This window comes from Salmo salar, chromosome ssa17, assembly GCF_905237065.1.
Source record: "Salmo salar chromosome ssa17, Ssal_v3.1, whole genome shotgun sequence".
Taxonomy (NCBI): domain Eukaryota; kingdom Metazoa; phylum Chordata; class Actinopteri; order Salmoniformes; family Salmonidae; genus Salmo; species Salmo salar.
In genome coordinates this window covers 81736107-81760216 of record NC_059458.1, presented here as the reverse complement: position 1 = coordinate 81760216, position 24110 = coordinate 81736107, and the positions used below count along the sequence as shown (strand labels likewise).

The 24110-nt window shown below is 46.5% G+C and overlaps 1 protein-coding gene across 4 annotated transcripts in view; it reads left to right on the top strand.

Annotated features, from left to right (window-relative positions):
• LOC106597592 (CCR4-NOT transcription complex subunit 2) overlaps positions 1 to 24110 on the top strand; it is an 86387-nt gene that overhangs the window by 36769 nt on the left and 25508 nt on the right. For 2 of the 4 annotated variants that reach the window (XM_045700230.1, XM_045700231.1), the window contains exons 2-5: positions 4368 to 4490; positions 15064 to 15136; positions 16400 to 16550; positions 17027 to 17245. In XM_045700230.1, coding sequence (XP_045556186.1) covers positions 4368 to 4490; positions 15064 to 15136; positions 16400 to 16550; positions 17027 to 17245 — 566 coding nt within the window. Of the gene's footprint in view, positions 1 to 4367; positions 4491 to 10899; positions 11166 to 15063; positions 15137 to 16399; positions 16551 to 17026; positions 17246 to 24110 lie in introns of those variants that run through there. The other 2 variants (XM_045700232.1, XM_045700233.1) reach the window with 2 other exon arrangements.

The window sequence follows — 24110 nt, the reverse complement described above, 5'->3', positions numbered from 1 at the left end:
CAGCCGTAGACAATGCATACCCTTGGCTTCACTGCTCTGTCTTTCCAAACCAAAGAAGAAGGAGCTGGGAGCATCCATCTCCTTGAGCATGGAGAATCTAGCTCTTACAAGTGCTCCCTTTGCTTTAACCTGGAAAAAACTGCCCAGGTCCCTGCGTAATTCAGCTAAATTAGCCTGGAGGCCTACATTGCCTTGCCCCACCATCTCTACCTCCATCTCACTAATACACCGCTCTAGTTCCCCCCAATACTCTCCTAGCCTCTGAGGATGAGAGAGCTGTGTATTGTTGACAGAAAAGCCGAATTTGGATTTTCCCCACATCCCACCATTGGCTCAGAGACTCATACTCCTCTATTTGCTGCCTCCACCTTTCCCAGAAGGTCTGGAAACCTGCGCAAAAAGTGGCATCTTGTAAGAGCTTTACATTGAATTTCCAATAGGATGCCTGCCGGGGCCCTGGTGAAATAGACAGCCGAGCCATGGTTATGTGATGATCGGAAAACCCCACCGGGAGAATGGTAGCGCCCAACAGCCTATTGCTCCGATTCCTAGACATATAAAACCGATCAAGTCGGGCTGCACTCACCCTAGCCCCAAAAACCTTCACCCATGTGTACTGTCTTGTGTTCGGATGTTTAGTTCTCCAAACATCCACTAAGTCGAACTGATTAATAATGTCCCTTAACACTCCCACTGACACTGAATGAGGCTCTTCCCCATTTCTGTCTTTTGTAAAATCCATTGTGCAGTTCCAGTCCCCTCCGACCACCAGTGTCTCCTCAGGCGCTACCTGTGAGAGTTCCTGTCTAAGACTCCCAAATAGAACCCCTCTTTCTCTCCCTGTGTTAGGCGCATACACATTTATAAAGACAAAACCCATGTTGTTAATTTCTGCTTTAACAACAAGGAGCCTACCCCTACACACCTCCTTTGAGGAGCACATTTTTACAGACAGACCCGGTGCAAAAAGGACTGCCACTCCTGCACTAAGATTTGTCCCATGGCTCAACACACTTGCCCCTTTCCACCAGAGCCCCCAATCGACTTCATTCAACACATCACTATGTGTCTCCTGCAGAAACAACACCTGTACTTTTTTTTGTTTTACATATTCACCCAACACACTCATCTTTCCCGCATCTCTGGCGCCATTTATATTGAGCGAGCCTACCCGTAGAGTCTCCATAAGAAGTGGGAGAAAAGCCAGCAGAGAAAAAAGACCAATAGCAAAGCTCAAAAGTCCCAGTGTCAGAAAGAAAGTATACATCTAAACAGTGTCCGAAGGTAAACCCTTACGCACTGTTGTGACCCACTTCCTCAACCTAAACCGTTTCCTGGGTGAGAGGACACCATGCCCCTCATTTTTCACAGCATGTTGTACTGATCGTACAAACTTTCTTGAATCAGGGAAAAAAGCCTCAAGATTAACTTTTTTTCCCTTGGTCTCATTCAGGAACCTTGTCAGTTCTCTCAATGTGTACTTAGACCCCTCTGCTTGACTGGCTGTCAGCTCCGGGCCTATTGAAGAGGAGTCTGAAAAAATATCTCCTCATCCTCTTCCTCAGACTCACTTTCCTCCTCATCTCTATCTCCCACCCTGACCACCGGCTCTTCCTCTCTGGTCATGGCATCTCCCACAGCAACAGGCAAAATTTCCATTGTGCCTTTAACCACACCCTTTTTCCTTTTCCGCTTGGCACCCTCCTCCTCCCCCCTAGTCTCTTACACTTCCCCACTATACTCTCCTCATCCACTAGCATAACCTGACTAGACCTAGCATCCTCTACACCACCCTCCATAGCATGACTAGGCTCAGCATCATTTACACCATCCTCCATATCATAGCTAAGCCCAGCCTCAGCTACCCCACCATCTCTAGCCTGACTAGGCTTAGCCTCCACTACCCCACCATCTCTAGCCTGACTAGACCCAGCCTCCGCTACACCACCATCTCTAGCCTGACTAGACCCAGCCTCCACTACACCACCATCTCTAGTCTGACTAGACCCAGCCTCCTCTACCCCACCATCTCTTGCCTTACTAGACCCAGCCTCATCTACACCACCATCCCTGGCATGACTAGGCCCAGCCTCTGCTGTCCGCATCTCATTACCCCCTGCACTTTGACCTCGATTTCCCCCACCGGCGCTTGTACCCTCACTTTGTCTACGGCCTTTATGTGGGCACGCAAAGCTCTTATGCCCCAAATCCCCACACTCAAAACACCGTAGACTGTCTGTGCTGGCAAACCCTGCATAGAGCCCCTCCCCATGCCTCACTTTAAAATGCACATTTAGCTGTTGCTCATTGTTGTTCAGGAACATAAACACTTGCCTCCGAACGAAACAACGTGCTTAACAGCAGCTGCCTGAAAACCTGCCGACAGTACACGAAACCCGCTAGCAAACTTGCCAAAACGACTCAGCTCTTTCCTGATTTGATCGTCCGTAATAAACGGAGGTAAATTTGCAACAACTACTCTTGTCGAAGGGGTAGAAAGAGGTAAAACTGGCACCAACACATCCCTTACAAATATTCCGCTAGCAATTAGCCTACCAACCAAATTTTCTCTTTTCATGAACACCACCACCGCTTTGTTCATTCTAGAAGCAGAATGTATAAATTCAGCTCCTACCTGTTCGCTGACCGCGAGCAGAACCTCCTCCACCTTAACTCCATTCTCAGGAACACACCTGAATCCATGCCGTATCGACAGCGTCTCCTCCGCGCTAGGCTGAGAAGCCATCGCGCATACCACACCTTGCAAACCCCAGAAACCTTACTCTGTCTTCTTCCACCCTAACTCTGAAAAAAAACGGTGGATACCGCTAAAACAAATATTGCATTAACCCTCCACCATAGAAAAAAAAAAAAAATGTAAGAAAAAGATCAAGAAAGTTAGTTAGGACAGAGTCCTCCGCACCAAACTCCAAAAAAACTCCCAGGAGAGAGAGAGAGAGAGAGAGAGAGAGAGAGAGAGAGAGAGAGAGAGAGAGAGAGAGAGAGAGAGAGAGAGAGAGAGAGAGAGAGAGAGAGAGAGAGAGAGAGAGAGAGAGAGAGAGAGAGAGAGAGAGAGAGAGAGAGAGAGAGAGAGAGAGAGAGAGAGAGAGAGAGAGAGAGAGAGAGAGAGAGAGAGAGAGAGAGAGAGAGAGAGAGAGAGAGAGAGAGAGAGAGAGAGAGAGAGAGAGAGAGAGAGAGAGAGAGAGAGAGAGAGAGAGAGAGAGAGAGAGAGAGAGAGAGAGAGAGAGAGAGAGAGAGAGAGAGAGAGAGAGAGAGAGAGAGAGAGAGAGAGAGAGAGAGAGAGAGAGAGAGAGAGAGAGAGAGAGAGAGAGAGAGAGAGAGAGAGAGAGAGAGAGAGAGAGAGAGAGAGAGAGAGAGAGAGAGAGAGAGAGAGAGAGAGAGAGAGATTCCTTCCTTCCGGTGAGGGGGACGCCGTCTTACACCTGACGGTGGAACTCGAGTCGCACTGCATCTGTCTCATGCACTAATTCATGTTGCTCTTATGACCAGAGAAAGTGAAATATTACTTGATATTAAAATAGACAAGACGAGCTGCTAATAATAAGAAAAGGGAAGGGCTGTCGATACACACGACTACTCATTCATTTCAGCTGCAGGGCGAGTGGAAGTAGGGACAAGAGCTTTTTATGTTTTGTAATAGTGTTGAATAAAAACTGTGACCGTGCTGAATAAACATGGACATGAACTCCCTCATAAAAACAGCAGCTCTTTGCTGTATTCTTTGACAGTCTCTCTCTGGTCATGGTTTTAAGTTATGAAATGTCACGTAGGCTAGTATGAAACTCTGCTGTGGCCTGGGGCCGTGGAAGCTGTAGGCATGGTGATTTGAGCTGTCTGATTAGCCAGTGCACTGGGTCCACTTGATTTAGCCACAGATCTCCCAGTCCGCCGGGTAGGAGGAGTTTGTGTTTTTAAACAAATTAAATGGTTGAAAATTGGAACACTTTGCCTATCTGGTGCTCAGGGCTTCTGAATCAAGTGCACCCACCGCCAACAGGGCTTCTGAATCAAGTGCACCCACCGCCAACAGGGCTTCTGAATCAAGTGCACCCACCGCCAACAGGGCTTCTGAATCAAGTGCACCCACCGCCAACAGGGCTTCTGAATCAAGTGCACCCACCGCCAACAGGGCTTCTGAATCAAGTGCACCCACCGCCAACAGGGCTTCTGAATCAAGTGCACCCACCGCCAACAGGGCAACACAAATAATAATAAAAATGTAGCTCAAGCCTTTATCGTTGGCTTTTCTCCATAAATGTTTGATCGACTAGGAATGCCTTGTGGATGGCGATCGAGCAGTTGGTGACCTGTGTCCTAAACCCTTTCCTCCTTTCCTCCCTCTACAGGTGACTAACAGCATGTTTAGTGCTACCAGAAAGAGGTTTGTAGAGGGGGTGGAGAGCGACTACCCTGATGACACTATGTATTATGGCCAGTCGTCCATGTTCCCACATCCATCAGACAAAGACGTAAGTGATGCTACCGGCATGTTACAACCTTTGACCTCATTTCCCCCCTATTGTGAGGTGGCTGATTGGTCAGTTGTCACTCAGTCAGTAAAACCCATAGAGGTTGAATCAATACTACTTGGTTCTCTATGGTTCTGGATTGATGTGGGGGTGAACGGCTTCTCCAGCTGTTCAGGTTTTGGCTTCATTGCAGTCATCTAAGCTCATGTTTCTGTTGCTATGGCATTATTTTCAAAGCTGATCTTTTGTTGTTTCCGCTTTGCCTCAGTAACTGTGCGTGGTGAGGTTAAATATGTGTGTGCTTGTGTGGTTAATAGGGAAGCGGACGACTCATTCACTCTTAGTTCCAGTTAATACAGATGAATCACATGGTGATATTAGTCCATCTAGATATGGAACATCCTAACTATGGTCTCTACAAGATGAACACTAATCTGAATCCTGGGCCTGCTATGTGACTGACCACGTGAGAGGGCTTAAATCTAACCTGGTCTATCTAGACAGGAGGACATCTAACCTGGTCTATCTAGACAGGAGGACATCTAACCTGGTCTATCTAGACAGGAGGACATCTAACCTGGTCTATCTAGACAGGAGGACATCTAACCTGGTCTATCTAGACAGGAGGACATCTAACCTGGTCTATCTAGACAGGATATCCATAGAGAAGAGCAGAACAAGGCATTCATAACCCAGGTCTCAATAGAGCCTTCACTCTTCTTGTGTCCCAAATGGCACCCTATTCCCTATACAGTGCACTACTTTTGACTAGGGAATAGGGTTCCATTTGGGATGTAGCCCTGATTGTATTTCCCCCCCCATTCCCAGACAACTGAAGGAAAACTCAGAACTGTTCAGGCACCAGATCAAGGTGGCCTGCCCGGGTCTTTGGCACCAGAAAGCAGACGGAGGCGGTGTAGTCTCAACTCCGCCGGGAGCCAATGGCTCTGATATGGCCTCAGATTAAAAAATGGAAGGAGTCCCAGGCAGAGTCAGTGTAGTATCAACTCCGCCAGGAGCCAATGGCTCTGATATGGCCTCTGATTAACCTCTCTAGGGTCGGCGGGACGAAATCGTCCCACCTACGTAACAGCCAGTGGAATCCTGTGGCGCGTTATTCAAATACTTTAGAAATGCTATTACTTCAATTTCTCAAACATATGACTATTTTACACCATTTTAAAGACAAGACTCTCGTTAATCTAACCACACTGTCCGATTTCAAAAAGGCTTTACAACGAAAGCAAAACATTAGATTATGTCAGCAGAGTACCCAGCCAGAAATATTCAGACACCCATTTTTCAAGCTAGCATATAATGTCACAAAAACCCAGAAGACAGCTAAATGCAGCACTAACCTTTGATCTTCATCAGATGACACACCTAGGACATTATGTTATACAATACATGCATGTTTTGTTCAATCAAGTTCATATTTATATCAAAAACCAGCTTTTTACATTAGCATGTGACGTTCAGAACTAGCATACCCCCCGCAAACTTCCGGTGAATTTACTAACAATTTACTAAATTACTCACGATAAACCTTCACAAAAAGCATAACAATTATTTTAAGAATTATAGATACAGAACTCCTCTATGCACTCGATATGTCCGATTTTAAAATAGCTTTTCGGTAAAAGCACATTTTGCAATATTCTCAGTAGATAGCCCGGCATCACAGGGCTAGCTATTTAGACACCCAGCAAGTTTAGCACTCACCAAAGTCAGATTTACTATAAGAAAAATGTTATTACCTTTGGTGTTCTTCGTCAGAATGCACTCCCAGGACTTCTACTTCAATAACAAATGTTGGTTTGGTCCCAAATAATCCATAGTTATATCCAAACAGCGGCGTTTTGTTCGTGCGTTCAAGACACTATCCGAAAGGGTGACAAGCATGGCGCATTTCGTGACAAAAAAATTCTAAATATTCCATTACCGTACTTCGAAGCACGTCAACCGCTGTTTAACCTGTTAGGGCTAGGGGGCAGTATTGACACGGCTGGATAAAAAACATACCCGATTTAATCTGGTTACCACTCCTACCCAGTAACTAGAATATGCATATACTTATTACATATGGATAGAAAACACCCTAAAGTTTCTAAAACTGTTTCAATGGTGTCTGTGAGTATAACAGAACTCAAATGGCAGGTCAAAACCTGAGAGATTCCTTTACAGGAAGTGGCCTGTCTGACCATTTCTTGAACTTCTTTTCCATCTCTATCTTTTACTAAGGATCTCTGCTCTAACGTGACACTTCCCACGTCTTCCATAGGCGCTCAGAGCCCGGGAAAAAACAGAATGTCGCCATCCCAGCCCCAGGCTGAAACACATTATCGCCTTTCTCAAGTGGCCGATCAAGGGACTCTGGGCTTATGCGCGTGACCCGACCGCCCCCGCCTTTGTGATTTTTTTCCTCTGTTTGCCGAAAAGGAGATTCCCTGTCGGAATATTATCGCTTTTCTACGAGAAAAATGTCGTAAAAATTGATTTTAAACAGCGGTTGACATGCTTCGAAGTACGGTAATGGAATATTTAGAATTTTTTGGTCACGAATTGCGCCATGCGCACAACCCTTCTTTACCATTTCGGATAGTGTCTGGAACGCACGAACAAAACGCCGCTATTCGGATATAACGATGGATTATTTTGGACCAAACCAACATTTGTTATTGAAGTAGCAGTCCTGGGAGTGCATTCTGACGAAGACAACAAAAGGTAATCAAACTTTTATAATAGTAAATATGATTATGGTGAGTGCTAAACTTGCCGGGTGTCTAAATGGCTAGCCGTGATGCCTGGGCTATGTACTTAGAATATTGCAAAATGTGCTTTCACCAAAAAGCTATTTTAAAATCGGACATATCGAGTGCATAGAGGAGGTCTGTATCTATAATTCTTAAAATAATTGTTATGCTTTTTGTGAACGTTTATCGTGAGTAATTTAGTAAAATGTTAGCGAATTCCCCGGAAGTTTGCCGGGGGTATGCTAGTTCTGAACGTCACATGCTAATGTAAAAAGCTGGTTTTTGATATAAATATGAACTTGATTGAACAAAACATGCATGTATTGTATAACATAATGTCCTAGGGTTGTCATCTGATGAAGATCATCAAAGGTGAGTGCTGCATTTAGCTGTCTTCTGGGTTTTGGTGACATTATATGCTAGCTTGAAAAATGGGTGTCTGATTATTTCTGGCTTGGTACTCTGCTGACATAATCTAATGTTTTGCTTTCGTTGTAAAGCCTTTTTGAAATCGGACAGTGTGGTTAGATTAACGAGAGTCTTGTCTTTAAATAGCTGTAAAATAGTCATATGTTTGAGAAATTGAAGTAATAGGATTTTTAAGGTTTTGAAAATCGCGCCACAGGCTTAAAGTGGCTGTTACGTAGGTGGGACGAATTCGTCCCGCCTAGCCCAGAGAGGTTAAAATAAATTTTTATGCCATTTTTCTCATAAAAAAGCGATAATATTCCGACCGGGAATCTGCGTTTAGGTAAAAAGACGAAAGAAAATAAAGCACGGGGTCGACTCGTGCACGCGCGTAAGCCCATTGTCCTCTGATCGGCCACTTGCCAAAACCGCAAATGTGTTTCAGCCTGGGGCTGCCTCGATATCATTCAGCTTTTTCCCGGGCTCTGAGAGCCTATGGGAGCCGTAGGAAGTGTCACGTTACAGCAAAGATCCTCAGTCTTCAATAAACAGAGACAAGAAGAACAAGATCTTGTCAGAGAGGGCACTTCCTGTAAGGAATCTTCTCAGGTTTTGGCCTGCCATTTGAGTTCTGTTATACTCACAGACACCATTCAAACAGTTTTAGAAACTTTAGGGTGTTTTCTATCCAAAGCCAATAATTATATGCATATTCTAGTTACTGGGCAGGAGTAGTAACCATATTAAATCGGGTACGTTTTTTTATCCGGCCGTGTCAATACTGCCCCCTACCCCCAACAGGTTAACAAATGGAAGGAGTCCCAGGCAGAGGCAGTGTAGTATCAACTCCGCCGGGAGCCAACGGCTCTGATATGGCCTCTGATTAACAAATGGAAGGAGTCCCAGGCAGAGGCAGTATCCCAAATGACACCCTATCCCCTGAGTTCCATATTCTCCTTCCATAGGAGCCCTGGTCAAAAGTACGGTGTTTATATAGTAAATAGATTGCCTTTTCAGAAGCTGCCGAGGACGAACCTTGTTGGTTAGTTGACACTTGTGTGTGGGAAGGAACAATGGACCTACAGTGTTCTCTGGGACCAGAGACGGGGCAGACAGCCAGGGACACAAAACCCCTCAGTTAACAAGCATCTCAGTGTGTTGTGATCATCTCAGAGGTTCCCTTCACAATGATAGCTTCCCCTCCAGCCTGTGACGGACGGACGGATGGACGGACGAAGGCTCAGGAAATATGCTGAGGAGAGAACTTGGTCTCTTTATCGAGTCTTACCCCCAGTTCCTCCGGTCCTCTCTCCCGGCCAAGTTATGGAGAGCCTCACATCTTCTCCTCCAGTGCTGTTTGATAAGTAGCGAGGAGAGAGGAATCAAGGAAATATTTTTGAGAAAGATCCTTGAGTCTGAGCACCCGTCATCATGTTCCCAGTCCATCAACAACAGACGTTGTACCCACTGCTCCAAGGCTACGTTCCCTCCCTGAGAAGAACAGACTGAACCCAGCTCTGTGGGAGGCAGACTGACTGACTGAACCCAGCTCTGTGGGAGGCAGACTGACTGACTGAAGCCAGCTCTGTGGGAGGCAGACTGACTGACTGAAGCCAGCTCTGTGGGAGGCAGACTGACTGACTGAAGCCAGCTCTGTGGGAGGCAGGCTGACTGACTGAAGCCAGCTCTGTGGGAGGCAGGCTGACTGACTGAAGCCAGCTCTGTGGGAGGCAGGCTGACTGACTGAAGCCAGCTCTGTGGGAGGCAGGCTGACTGACTGAAGCCAGCTCTGTGGGAGGCAGGCTGACTGACTGAAGCCAGCTCTGTGGGAGGCAGGCTGACTGCCTTTCTACTCTAACCTCAGAGCAAGGCCCCTACGCAGGACCACGCTGCGCAGGACCGCGCAATCGTGACAGCGGCCAAGCATGAACACAACTACTGATGGCGTGGTCATTTTGGTTTGTGTTGAGTCCCCATGCTTTACCATAGACACCATAATAATGGAGGCTAACAGCCATATAAGGGCTTCTTATATCAGCCAATAACATATCAAAGGGTTTATCCCCCACACAGTCTGCTCTGAGGGAATTCTGCTGGTTTAAGGCTCACAGCCCTGTTCAAAACGGGTACCTCACCTCTCTCCTCTGGCTCATCTGTCTGAGAAGAGGTATTAAACCCCTAGAGAGAGAACATCTGGTCTGAAACCAGACCTGTCTGATATCTGCTCTACTGAACCTGGAGAGAGAACATCTGGTCTGAAACCAGACCTGTCTGATATCTGCTCTACTGAACCTGGAGAGAGAACATCATCATCTGGTCTGAAACCAGACCTGTCTGATATCTGCTCTACTGAACCTGGAGAGAGAACATCATCTGTCCTGAAACCAGACCTGTCTGATATCTGCTCTACTGAACCTGGAGAGAGAACATCATCTGGTCTGAAACCAGACCTGTCTGATATCTGCTCTACTGAACCTGGAGAGAGAACATCATCATCTGGTCTGAAACCAGACCTGTCTGATATCTGCTCTACTGAACCTGGAGAGAGAACATCATCTCTGGTCTGAAACCAGACCTGTCTGATATCTGCTCTACTGAACCTGGAGAGAGAACATCATCTGGTCTGAAACCAGACCTGTCTGATATCTGCTCTACTGAACCTGGAGAGAGAACATCATCTGGTCTGAAAGCAGACCTGTCTGATATCAGCTCTACTGAACCTGGAGAGAGAACATCATCTGGTCTGAAACCAGACCTGTCTGATATCTGCTCTACTGAACCTGGAGAGAGAACATCATCATCTGGTCTGAAACCAGACCTGTCTGATATCTGCTCTACTGAACCTGGAGAGAGAACATCATCTGGTCTGAAACCAGACCTGTCTGATATCTGCTCTACTGAACCTGGAGAGAGAACATCATCATCTGGTCTGAAACCAGACCTGTCTGATATCTGCTCTACTGAACCTGGAGAGAGAACATCATCTGGTCTGAAACCAGACCTGTCTGATATCTGCTCTACTGAACCTGGAGAGAGAACATCATCATCTGGTCTGAAACCAGACCTGTCTGATATCTGCTCTACTGAACCTGGAGAGAGAACATCATCTGGTCTGAAACCAGACCTGTCTGATATCTGCTCTACTGAACCTGGAGAGAGAACATCATCTGGTCTGAAACCAGACCTGTCTGATATCTGCTCTACTGGACCTGGAGAGAGAACATCATCATCTGGTCTGAAACCAGACCTGTCTGATATCTGCTCTACTGAACCTGGAGAGAGAACATCATCTGGTCTGAAAGCAGACCTGTCTGATATCTGCTCTACTGAACCTGGAGAGAGAACATCATCTGGTCTGAAACCAGACCTGTCTGATATCTGCTCTACTGAACCTGGAGAGAGAACATCATCTGGTCTGAAACCAGACCTGTCTGATAACAGCTCAGCTGAATGGTGCTTCTCTATTGAATAGTTTAGACTCCCAGGACTTTAAAGAACTTCTAAACAGCTCCAGGTAAGCAGACATCTGATGGACATCTAGACTCTCTGTACAAGGAGCTTCTTAGCAGAGCAGTAGTGGAACTTGGAAGGGACTCTGACATGTAAAGGGTTATTTTATGGCCAACTAAACTGGACTGTGCTAGTGGTGTGATGATAAATGTGTTATAGTCTCAACACTGTGATCACCTCTCATTAGATGAGTACTGAGGACAAAGAGAATAAATCATCATCATGTAATATACCATTTAGCAGACACCTTTATCTCAGTCATGCCTGCGGACATGTTAACTTACGGGTGGTCCAGGGAATCCAATCCTCAAAGATGTGCAGCTCAGCTTGGACTAGGTTCTGTACCTTCATACCAGTACAGTGAGTAGGATACTTTGGTAGTAAGGATAACAAGATGGTCTGAGTCCAGCCCAGAAATGTCCCTCAGGTCAGAGGTAACGGGCAGTGCTGATGGAATGTGACGCCAGCCTGCCCTGGGTTCTATAGGTGGGACGGGATTCCGGAAAATTCCAGAGTTCTTGGGTTCAAGGAGCAGGTAGTAGGGCTACGTTTAGTCCAGTCTGGAAGAATTCAGACTTTTAGTAGTCTGCTGTGCCATACAGCTTCCAGTCAGAGGATAGATTTGTCTCCCCGATTTTAAAATTGATGTATTATCTCAATAATATCCTCATCACACATTTGGTTTAGAATTTTTTACACGCTTGTGTTCTGTGCTAAAAATATTCTCTCACTCTGGGGTATAATTCACCTATTTGCATATTTCAGGTGCTGTGTGCTTAAGGAAATGACATCAGTTATTGGTGTTGCTTTTTCAGACAGTCATGTTTCTCATTGTTTTCCTTGTCCCCTGTTAGACTGCACCAGAGAACTAAACACTGATCACATGATGAACTGACAGGCTTGTCCCCTGTTAGACTGCACCAGAGAACTAAACACTGATCACATGATGAACTGACAGGCTTGTCCCCTGTTAGACTGCACCAGAGAACTAAACACAGATCACATGATGAACTGACAGGCTTGTCCCCATTTAGACTGCACCAGAGAACTAAACACTGATCACATGATGAACTGACAGGCTTGTCCCCATTTAGACTGCACCAGAGAACAGCCAACCATAACCATACAAAGCTTTACCTGATGACAGCCAACCATAACCATATACAGCTTTACCTGATGACAGCCAACCATAACCATATACAGCTTTAACTGATGACAGCCAACCATAACCATATACAGCTTTACCTGATGACAGCCAACCATAACCATATACAGCTTTACCTGATGACAGCCAACCATAACCATATACAGCTTTACCTGATGACAGCCAACCATAACCATATACAGCTTTACCTGATGACAGCCAACCATAACCATATACAGCTTTACCTGATGACAGCCAACCATAACCATATACAGCTTTACCTGATGACAGCCAACCATAACCATATACAGCTTTACCTGATGACAGCCAACCATAACCATATACAGCTTTACCTGATGACAGCCAACCATAACCATATACAGCTTTACCTGATGACTGCCAACCATATACAGCTTTACCTGATCACTGATGACAGCCAACCATAACCTTATACAGCTTTACGTGATGACTGCCAACCATATACAGCTTTACCTTATGACTGATGACAGCCAACCATAACCATATACAGCTTTACCTGATGACTGATGACAGCCAACCATAACCATATACAGCTTTATCTGACGACAGCCAACCATAACCATACGGCATAACCATTGCAGCTTTACCCTTTACCTGATGACAGCCAACCATAACCATTTACAGCTTTACCTGATGGCAGCCAACCATAACCATATACAGCTTTACCTGATGACAGCCAACCATAACCATATACAGCTTTATCTGATGGCAGCCAATCATAACCATACGGCATAACCATTGCAGCTTTACCCTTTACCTGATGACAGCCAACCATAACCATTTACAGCTTTACCTGGTGACAGCCAACCATAACCATATACAGCTTTACCTGATAACAGCCAACCATAACCATATACAGCTTTACCTGATGACAGCCAACCATAACCATATACAGCTTTACCTGATGACTGCCAACCATATACAGCTTTACCTGATGACAGCCAACCATAACCATATACAGCTTTACCTGGTGACAGCCAACCATACGGTATACAGCTTTACCTGATGACAGCCAACCATAACCTTATACAGCTTTATCTGATGGCAGCCAATCATAACCATATACAGCTTTACCTGATGACTGACGACAGCCAACCATAACCATATACAGCTTTACCTGATGACAGCCAACCATAACCATATACAGCTTTACCTGATGGCAGCCAACCATAACCATATACAGCTTTACCTGATGACTGATGACAGCCAACCATAACCATATACAGCTTTACCTGATGACTGATGACAGCCAACCATAACCATATACAGCTTTATCTGACGACAGCCAACCATAACCATATACAGCTTTACCTGATGACTGATGACAGCCAACCATAACCATATACAGCTTTATCTGACGACAGCCAACCATAACCATATACAGCTTTACCTGATGACTGACGACAGCCAACCATAACCATATACAGCTTTACCTGATAACAGCCAACCATAACCATATACAGCTTTACCTGATAACAGCCAACCATAACCATATACAGCTTTACCTGATAACAGCCAACCATAACCATATACAGCTTTACCTGATGACAGCCAACCATAACCATATACAGCTTTACCTGATAACAGCCAACCATAACCATATACAGCTTTACCTGATAACAGCCAACCATAACCATATACAGCTTTATCTGATAACAGCCAACCATAACCATATACAGCTTTACCTGATGGCAGCCAACCATAACCATATACAGCTTTACCTGATAACAGCCAACCATAACCATATACAGCTTTACCTGATAACAGCCAACCATAACCATATACAGCTTTACCTGATAACAGCCAACCATATACAGCTTTACCTGATAACAGCCAACCATATACAGCTTTACCTGATGACAGCCAACCATACGGTATACACTGACTTAAAATTTATATAAGGAAATCAGTCAATTGAAAATAAATTAATCTATGGATTTCACATGACTGGGAATACAGATATTCCTCTGTTGGTCACAGATACTGTAAAAATAGGTAGGCGCATGGATCAGAAAAGCAGGCAGTATTTGGTGTGACCAGCATTTGCCCCATGCAGCACAACACGTCATCAGGCTGTTGATAGTGGCCTGTGAACACGCTGTCGTACATGTCGATCCAGAGCATCCCAAACATGCTCAACGGGTGACGTGTCTGAGTATGCAGGCCGTTTTCAGCTTCCAGGAGTTGTGTACAGATCCTTGCGACATGGGGCCGTGCATTATCATGCTGAAACATGAGGTGATGGCGGCGGATGAATGGCACGACAATGGGCCTCAGGATCTCGTCACGATATCTCTGTGCATTCAAATTGCCATCAATAAAATGCTATTCTGTTCATTGTCCTTAGCTTATGCCTGCCCATACCATAACCCCACCGCCACCATGGGGCACTCTGTTCACAACGTTGACGTCAGCAAACCGCTCGCCCACACAAAGCCATACACGCGGTCTTCCATCTAGTAGAGCCAATTGGCCTGGTCTGACAGAGGGTAGGTGACGTAGCCTATACAAGAGAGCTGAAGTACAGGAGCAGAATAAGGAGCCCTCCTTATTTAACATTAGATACCATTTTATCCCACAAAACAGATGACTTTCTTTGTAAAGTGAATGGAAAAGATCTTTGACTGAACCCCCTACCAGTTTCCTTCTCTTGTAAGTGACCTCAAAGAGAAGTGAATGAACCTCCACTAACATGCATCTCCTGCTCCCTGTCTTCCAGATGCTGGCATCTCCATCCCCATCGTCGTCAGGTCAATTGTCGCAGCTTGGTGCCAGTTTATACGGGCCACAAAGTAAGCACTGCTCGTCCGCTGTCCCTACACCATCCCTGCATGGCTTTGAGCACGCCACTGCTTAGCCTGCATTCTGCCACTGCTTAGCCTGCATTCTGTCACTGCTTAGCCTGCATTCTGTCACTGCTTAGCCTGCATTCTGTCACTGCTTAGCCTGCATTCTGTCACTGCTTAGCCTGCATTCTGTCACTGCTTAGCCTGCATTCTGTCACTGCTTAGCCTGCATTCTGTCACTGCTTAGCCTGCATTCTGCCACTTCTTAGCCTGCATTCTGCCACTGCTTAGCCTGCATTCTGCCACTGCTTAGCCTGCATTCTGCCACTGCTTAGCCTGCATTCTGTCACTGCTTAGCCTGCATTCTGCCACTGCTTAGCCTGCATTCTGCCACTGCTTAGCCTGCATTCTGCCACTGCTTAGCCTGCATTCTGCCACTGCTTAGCCTGCATTCTGCCACTGCTTAGCCTGCATTCTGCCACTGCTTAGCCTGCATTCTGCCACTGCTTAGCCTGCATTCTGCCACTGCTTAGCCTGCATTCTGCCACTGCTTAGCCTGCCTTCTGCCACTGCTTAGCCTGCCTTCTGCCACTGCTTAGCCTGCCTTCTGCCACTGCTTAGCCTGCCTTCTGCCACTGCTTAGCCTGCCTTCTGCCACTGCTTAGCCTGCCTTCTGTCACTGCTTAGCCTGCCTTCTGTCACTGCTTAGCCTGCCTTCTGTCACTGCTTAGCCTGCCTTTTAGAGCTCTGGTCAAAAGTAGTGTACTTATAGGGAATAAGATGCCATTTGGGACATAACACGTCCTCCGGTCTGATCCTTTAGCTGGGTCAATATGTCCTACCTATGGCATAATGCTCTACAGGAAAGGATTGCGATCAATTCTATATCCTGTTCAGGAAGTGGATTGAATTGGCTGAGTTGAAAGTGTAATTGAGGCCGACCTTGGTACACAGATCAATATAAATACAGTAGTCCTCTGGGTTTTGGACCCGTTCCATGTTGTCACTATCGTCTTCTCCTGTCAGCTGTTGTCTTGAAACACTCAGTCTCTGTTTCTCCCAAGTATTTTAAAGGATTATAACCTAGCGTCTTCAGAGTTTACCAGTCCAAAGCCTGTTTATCTCCGACTCTAACCCACTGCCTTTCTCCCCTGTCTTTCTGTGTATGTCTACTGTATAAAGGAATATAGCTGACCATTTTAAAGCCTGTATCTCTCCAACTATAACCATCTTTCTCCCCTGTGTGTCTGTTGTCTGTGTGACGTCCAGGTGCCCTAGGGTTCCCTATGAGGGGCATGAGCAACACCACTGCTCAGTTGAATCGTAGCTTACCACAGGGCAACCAGCTACCGAGCCATGTTACCCCTGCCACTGGAGTCGCCCCCACAATGTCCCTCCATACTCCTCCCTCGCCAAGCAGGTACACCCCTCCACTTACAGGCCATGTACTGACATTTACATTGACAGTCACCTAGTTGGCTCTGGAATTCATCTCAGCATGTCTGGTTCTACCAACTTGATTCAGCTGACTGAAGCATTAAGTTGCTTGGCAAAAGGAACATCTTGTTAATGACAGTGCAGCTGTCAGCAGCCAGGTGAGCTCCTCCCTATGGGGTTAGGACTGTTGTTTACTGGGTAAATATCACTCATCGTGCCTAATAAAAACAAGGTTTTGATGAATCAGCAATTTTTATTTCGTTCTCATTTTATCTGACGTGCTTTTCATGTTGTCCTGATCACGCCGCCCTGATCACATCCATGTCTCTGAGATGTCTCTCTCTGTCTGTCTGTCTCTGAGATGTCTCTCTCTCTGTCTCTCTGTGTCTGTCTCTCTCTCTCTGTCTCTCTCTCTCTGTCTCTCTCTCTCTGTCTCTCTCTCTGTCTCCTCCACTGTAGGGGCATCCTACCCATGAACACGCGGAACATGATGAGCACCCCTCAGCAGGTGGGGCGCCAGGAGGTCATGGTGGGGGGCATGCCTAGTGGGGGCAGGACCAACAGCCTGGGCAGCTCGGGCCTGGGCAGCTCGGGCCTGGGCAGCCCCAACCGTGCCTCTCCCAGCATCATCTGCATGCCCAAGCAACAGCAGTCACGGCAACCTTTCACCATCAACAGGTAACACTAGAATGAAGCCAGACCGTATCAATGGGGGATGTATTGAACATTGTGAAGACAGGACATAGAAACCATGAAGACCTGTTGGTTACATATAATAAAGGCAGGCTTTGAACAGGTGAGACAATGAACAGTATAAAGACATGGAATAGAAGCCAGTCAAACCTTTTTCCTCCCTACTACAGTATAATGACATGGAATAGAAGCCAGTCAAACCTTTTACCTCCCTACTACAGTATAAAAACATGGAATAACAGCCAGTCAAACCTTTTACCTCCCTACTACAGTATAAAAACATGGAATAGAAGCCAGTCAAACATTTTACCTCCCTACTACAGTATAAAAACATGGAATAACAGCCAGTCAAACCTTTTTCCTCCCTACTACAGTATAAAGACATGGAATAACAGCCAGTCAAACCTTTTTCCTCCCTACTACAGTATAAAAACATGGAATAACAGCCAGTCAAACCTTTTTCCTCCCTACTACAGTATAAAAACATGGAATAGAAGCCAGTCAAACCTTTTTCCTCCCTACTACAGTATAAAGACATGGAATAACAGCCAGTCAAACCTTTTTCCTCCCTACTACAGTATAAAAACATGGAATAACAGCCAGTCAAACCTTTTTCCTCCCTACTACAGTATAAAAACATGCAATAACAGCCAGTCAAACCTTTTTCCTCCCTACTACAGTATAAAAACATGGAATAGAAGCCAGTCAAACCTTTTTCCTCCCTACTACAGTATAAAAACATGGAATAACAGCCAGTCAAACCTTTTACCTCCCTACTACAGTATAAAAACATGGAATAACAGCCAGTCAAACCTTTTTCCTCCCTACTACAGTATAAAAACATGGAATAACAGCCAGTCAAACCTTTTTCCTCCCTACTACAGTATAAAAACATGGAATAGAAGCCAGTCAAACCTTTTTCCTCCCTACTACAGTATAAAAACATGGAATAACAGCCAGTCAAACCTTTTTCCTCCCTACTACAGTATAAAAACATGGAATAACAGCCAGTCAAACCTTTTACCTCCCTACTACAGTATAAAGACATGGAATAACAGCCAGTCAAACCTTTTACCTCCCTACTACAGTATAAAGACATGGAATAGAAGCCAGTCAAACATTTTACCTCCCTACTACAGTATAAAAACATGGAATAACAGCCAGTCAAACCTTTTACCTCCCTACTACAGTATAAAAACATGGAATAACAGCCAGTCAAACCTTTTACCTCCCTACTACAGTATAAAAACATGGAATAGAAGCCAGTCAAACCTTTTTCCTCCCTACTACAGTATAAAAACATGGAATAACAGCCAGTCAAACCTTTTTCCTCCCTACTACAGTATAAAAACATGGAATAGAAGCCAGTCAAACCTTTTTCCTCCCTACTACAGTATAAAAACATGGAATAACAGCCAGTCAAACCTTTTTCCTCCCTACTACAGTATAATGACATGGAATAACAGCCAGTCAAACCTTTTACCTCCCTACTACAGTATAAAAACATGGAATAACAGCCAGTCAAACCTTTTTCCTCCCTACTACAGTATAAAAACATGGAATAACAGCCAGTCAAACCTTTTACCTCCCTACTACAGTATAAAAACATGGAATAACAGCCAGTCAAACCTTTTACCTCCCTACTACAGTATAAAGACATGGAATAACAGCCAGTCAAACCTTTTTCCTCCCTACTACAGTATAAAAACATGGAATAACTGCCAGTCAAACATTTTGCTTCCATGGAATAAAGACAAACATTATCACTGGGTTAGACACAACAACTGACAAGTGTCTTCACTGACATTTTCAACTTCTCCCTGACTGAGTCTGTAATTCCTACATGTTTCAAGCAGACCACCATAGTCCCTGTGCCCAAGAAAGCAAAGGTAACCTGCCTAAATGATTACCGCCCCGTAGCCATGAAATGCTTTGAAAGGCTGGTCATGGCTCATCAACACCATCATCCCGGAAACCCTAGACCCACTCCACACTGTCCTTTCTCACCTGGACAAAAGCAACACCTATGTGAGAATGCTGTTCATTGACTACAGCTCAGCGTTCAACACCATAGTGCCCTCAAAGCTCATCACTAAGCTAAGGACCCTGGGACTAAACACCTCCCTCTGCAACTGGATCCTGGACCTCCTGATGGGCCGCCCCCAGGTGATAAGGCTAGGTAAAAACACATCCGCCACGCTGATCCTCAACACGGGGGCCCCTCAGAGGAGTGTGCTCAGTCCCCTCCTGTACTCCCTGTTCACCCACGACTGCATGGCCAGGCACCACTCCAATGCCATTAAGTTTACTGACGACCCAACAGTGGTAGGTCTGATCACCCAAGTCATAGGCTGTTCTCTCTGCTACCACACGGCAAGCGGTACCGGAGCGCCAAGTCTAGGTCCAAAAGGCTCCTTAACAGCTTCTACACCCAAGCCATAAGACTGCTGAACAATTCATCAAATGGGCACCTGGACTATTTACATTGACCCCCCCTTGTTTTTACACTGCTGCTACTCGCTGTCTATTATCTATGCAGTCACTTTACCCCAACCTACATGTACAAATTACCTCGACTAACCTGTACCCCCGCACATTGACTCTGTACCGGTACCCCCTGTATATAACCTCATTACTAACCTGTACCCCCGCACATTGACTCGGTACCGGTAACCCCCTGTATATAGCCTCATTACTAACCTGTACCCCCGCACATTGACTCGGTACCGGTAACCCCCTGTATATAACCTCATTACTAACCTGTACCCCCGCACATTGACTCTGTACCGGTAACCCCCTGTATATAGCCTCCACATTGACTCTGTACCGGTAACCCCCTGTATATAGCCTCCACATTGACTCTGTACCGGTAACCCCCTGTATAGAGCCTCCACATTGACTCGGTACCGGTAACCCCCTGTATATAGCCTCCACATTGACTCGGTACCGGTAAACCCCTGTATGTAGCTTCCACATTGACTCTGTACCGGTACCCCCTGTATATAGCCTCCACATTGACTCGGTACCGGTAACCCCCTGTATATAGCCTCCACATTGACTCTGTACCGGTAACCCCCTGTATATAGCCTCCACATTGACTCTGTACCGGTAACCCCCTGTATATAGCCTCCACATTGACTCTGTACCGGTAACCCCCTGTATATAGCCTCCACATTGACTCGGTACCGGTAACCCCCTGTATATAGCCTCCACATTGACTCTGTACCGGTAACCCCCTGTATATAGCCTCCACACTGACTCGGTACCGTAACACCCTGTATATAGTCTCCACATTGACTCGGTACCGGTAACCCCTGTATATAGCCTCCACATTGACTCTGTACTGGTACCCCCTCTATATAACCTCCACATTGACTCTGTACCGGTACCCCCTGTATATAGCCTCCACATTGACTCTGTACCGGTACCCCTGTATATAGCCTCCACATTGACTCTGTACCGGTACCCCCTGTATATAACCTCCACATTGACTCGGTACCGGTACCCCCTGTATATAGCCTCCATATTGACTCGGTACCGGTACCCCCCTGTATATAGCCTCCACATTGACTCGGTACCGGTACCCCCCTGTATATAGCCTCCACATTGACTCGGTACCGGTACCCCCTGTATATAGCCTCCACATTGACTCGGTACCGGTACCACCTGTATATAACCTCCACATTGGCTCTGTACCGGTAACCCCCTGTATATAGCCTCCACATTGACTCTGTACCGGTAACCCCCTGTATATAACCTCCACATTGACTCTATACCGGTACCCCCCTGTATATAGCCTCCACATTGACTCTGTACCGGTACCCCCCCTGTATATAACCTCCACATTGACTCTATACCGGTACCCCCTGTATATAGCCTCCACATTGACCCTATACCGGTACCCCCTGTATATAGCCTCCACATTGACTCTGTACCGGTACCACCTGTATATAACCTCCACATTGACTCTATACCGGTACCCCCCTGTATATAGCCTCCACATTGACTCTGTACCGGTACCCCCCTGTATATAACCTCCACATTGACTCTATACCGGTACCCCCTGTATATAGCCTCCACATTGACTCTGTACCGGTACCCCCTGTATATAGCCTCCACATTGACTCTGTTCCGGTACACCCTGTATATAGCCTCCACATTGACTCTGTAACGGTACCCCCTGTATATAGCCTCCACAGTGACTCTGTACCGGTACCCCCTGTATATAGCCTTCACATTGACTCTGTACCGGTAACCCCCTGTATATAACCTCCACATTGACTCTGTACCGGTACCCTCTGTATATAACCTCCACATTCACTCTATACCGGTACCCCCTGTATATAACCTCCACATTGACTCTGTACCGGTACCCCCCTGTATATAGCCTCCACATTGACTCTATACCGGTACCCCCTCTATATAACCTCCACATTGACTCTGTACCGGTACCCCCTGTATATAACCTCCACATTGACTCGGTACCGGTACCCCCTGTATATAGCCTCCACATTGACTCGGTACCGGTACCCCCTGTATATAGCCTCCACATTGACTCGGTACCGGTACCCCCCTGTATATAGCCTCCACATTGACTCGGTACCGGTACCCCCTGTATATAGCCTCCACATTGACTCGGTACCGGTACCCCCTGTATATAGCCTCCACATTGACTCGGTACCGGTACCACCTGTATATAACCTCCACATTGGCTCTGTACCGGTAACCCCCTGTATATAGCCTCCACATTGGCTCTGTACCGGTAACCCCCTGTATATAACCTCCACATTGACTCTGTACCGGTACCCCCTGTATATAGCCTCCACATTGACTCTGTACCGGTACCCCCCTGTATATAACCTCCACATTGACTCTATACCGGTACCCCCTGTATATAGCCTCCACATTGACTCTGTACCGGTAACCCCCTGTATATAACCTCCACATTGACTCTATACCGGTACCCCCTGTATATAGCCTCCACAATGACTCTGTACCGGTACCCCCTGTATATAGCCTCCACATTGACCCTATACCTGTACCCCCTGTATATAACCTCCACATTGACTCTGTACCGGTACCCCCTGTATATAACCTCCACATTGACTCTGTACCGGTACCCCCTGTATATAACCTCCACATTGACTCTGTACCGATACCCCCTGTATATAACCTCCACATTGACTCTGTACCGTAACACCCTGTATATAGCCTCCACATTGACTCTGTACCGATACCCTCTGTATATAACCTCCACATTGACTCTATACCTGTACCCCCTGTATATAGCCTCCACATTGACTCTGTACCGGTACCCCCTGTATATAGCCTCCACATTGACTCTGTACCGGTACCCCCTGTATATAGCCTCCACATTGACCCTATACCGGTACCCCCTGTATATAACCTCCACATTGACTCTATACCGGTACCCCCTGTATATAACCTCCACATTGACTCTATACCTGTACCCCCCTGTATATAGCCTCTCTCTCGCTCTCTCTCTGTCGCTCTCGCTCTCTGTCGCTCTCTCTCTCTGTCGCTCGCTCTCTCTCTCTCTCTGTCGCTCGCTCTCTCTCTCTCTCTCTTTCCCTGTGCTCGCCTCTCTCGGGTGCCCGCCTTCGTCTCGCTTTGCGTCCGCCTCTCGTTTGTCGCCGTGTTTTCTTCGGCTGTTTGTTTCTTCTGGGCTGTGTCTTTCTCCTGTCGCCTTTTTGCTCTTTTGTCGCTCTCGCTCTTTTTGTCGTTTCTCCTGTCGCTTTTCTCGTCTCTCGTCCCCGCCGTTTTTTTCCCTGTTTGTGTTTTTTTTGTGTTCTCTGCTTCGCTCTCTCTCCCCCCTGTCGCTCTCTCGTCTCTCCTGTCGCCTGGTTTTTGCGCTTTCTCCGCTTTCCCATCCCGGCTTTCTTCGCTCCGTCTCCTTTGGCCTGGTTTTCTTTCTTGTCGCCGCTTTCTGCCGCTTTTCGCTCTGTCGTTGTTTGGCTCCTTCAGCTTTCTTTCGTCTTCGTTCGCGTTCCCTTCGCCGGTCCCCGCTTTTCCGTCGTGTTTTTTTGCCTTCCCTGTCGGCTTTGCTTTCTTTTTCTGTCGCCGCTTTTCTTTCCCTGCGCCGCTTCTTTTTCTTTTTCGCCGCTTTTTTTCCTGTCGTTTCTTCCTGTCGCCGCTTCTTTTTCTTCCCCTCTCTCTGCTTCTTTTTTTCTCCCTGTCGCCGTTTTTCTCTTCTTTGCTTTTCGTTTTGTTTTTTTTCGCCTCTTCTTCTTCTTCTCTCCCCTCTTCTCCTTGTCGTCTCTCTCTTTTCCCTCCCGCTTCTTTCTCTCGCCTCTCTTTCTGTCGCTTTCTTTTCTCTGTCGCGCGCCGTTTTCTCGGCTTTTCTTCTCGTCGCCGCGCTTTTCTTCTCGCTTTCTCCTTGTCGCCGTTTTCTGCTTTTTCTGTCGCCGTTCTCCCTGCTCGTCCCCACGTCGCCCTCTCTTGTCGCCTTTTCTCTGTCGCCTTCGCCTCCCTGTCGCTTTCGCTTCTTCGACGCCCCCTTTCGCCAGCTTCTCCTTGTCGCGCTTCTGTTGTTTTTTTCTCTTCGTTTTCCTGTGCCGTTTCCTGTTCCTGTCGCTTCTTCGCTCTCCTTGGTTTTCGGCTTTTCCGCCCTTGTTCTTCGCCTCAGCTTTCCTCGCTTCTTTGTGCCTTTGTCGCTTTGCGCTTCGCGCTCGTCGCCCTTTGTTGCCGCTTTTTTCTCTCTTTCGGTCGCCGCTTCTTTTCTTTGTGCCGGCTTTCTCTTCTCCTGTGCTTTTTTTTTTGTCGTTTCTCTTTTCTGGCTGGTTCTTTCCTCTCCCTGTCGCTCTTTCTTCTTCTCCTTTGTCGCTCTTTC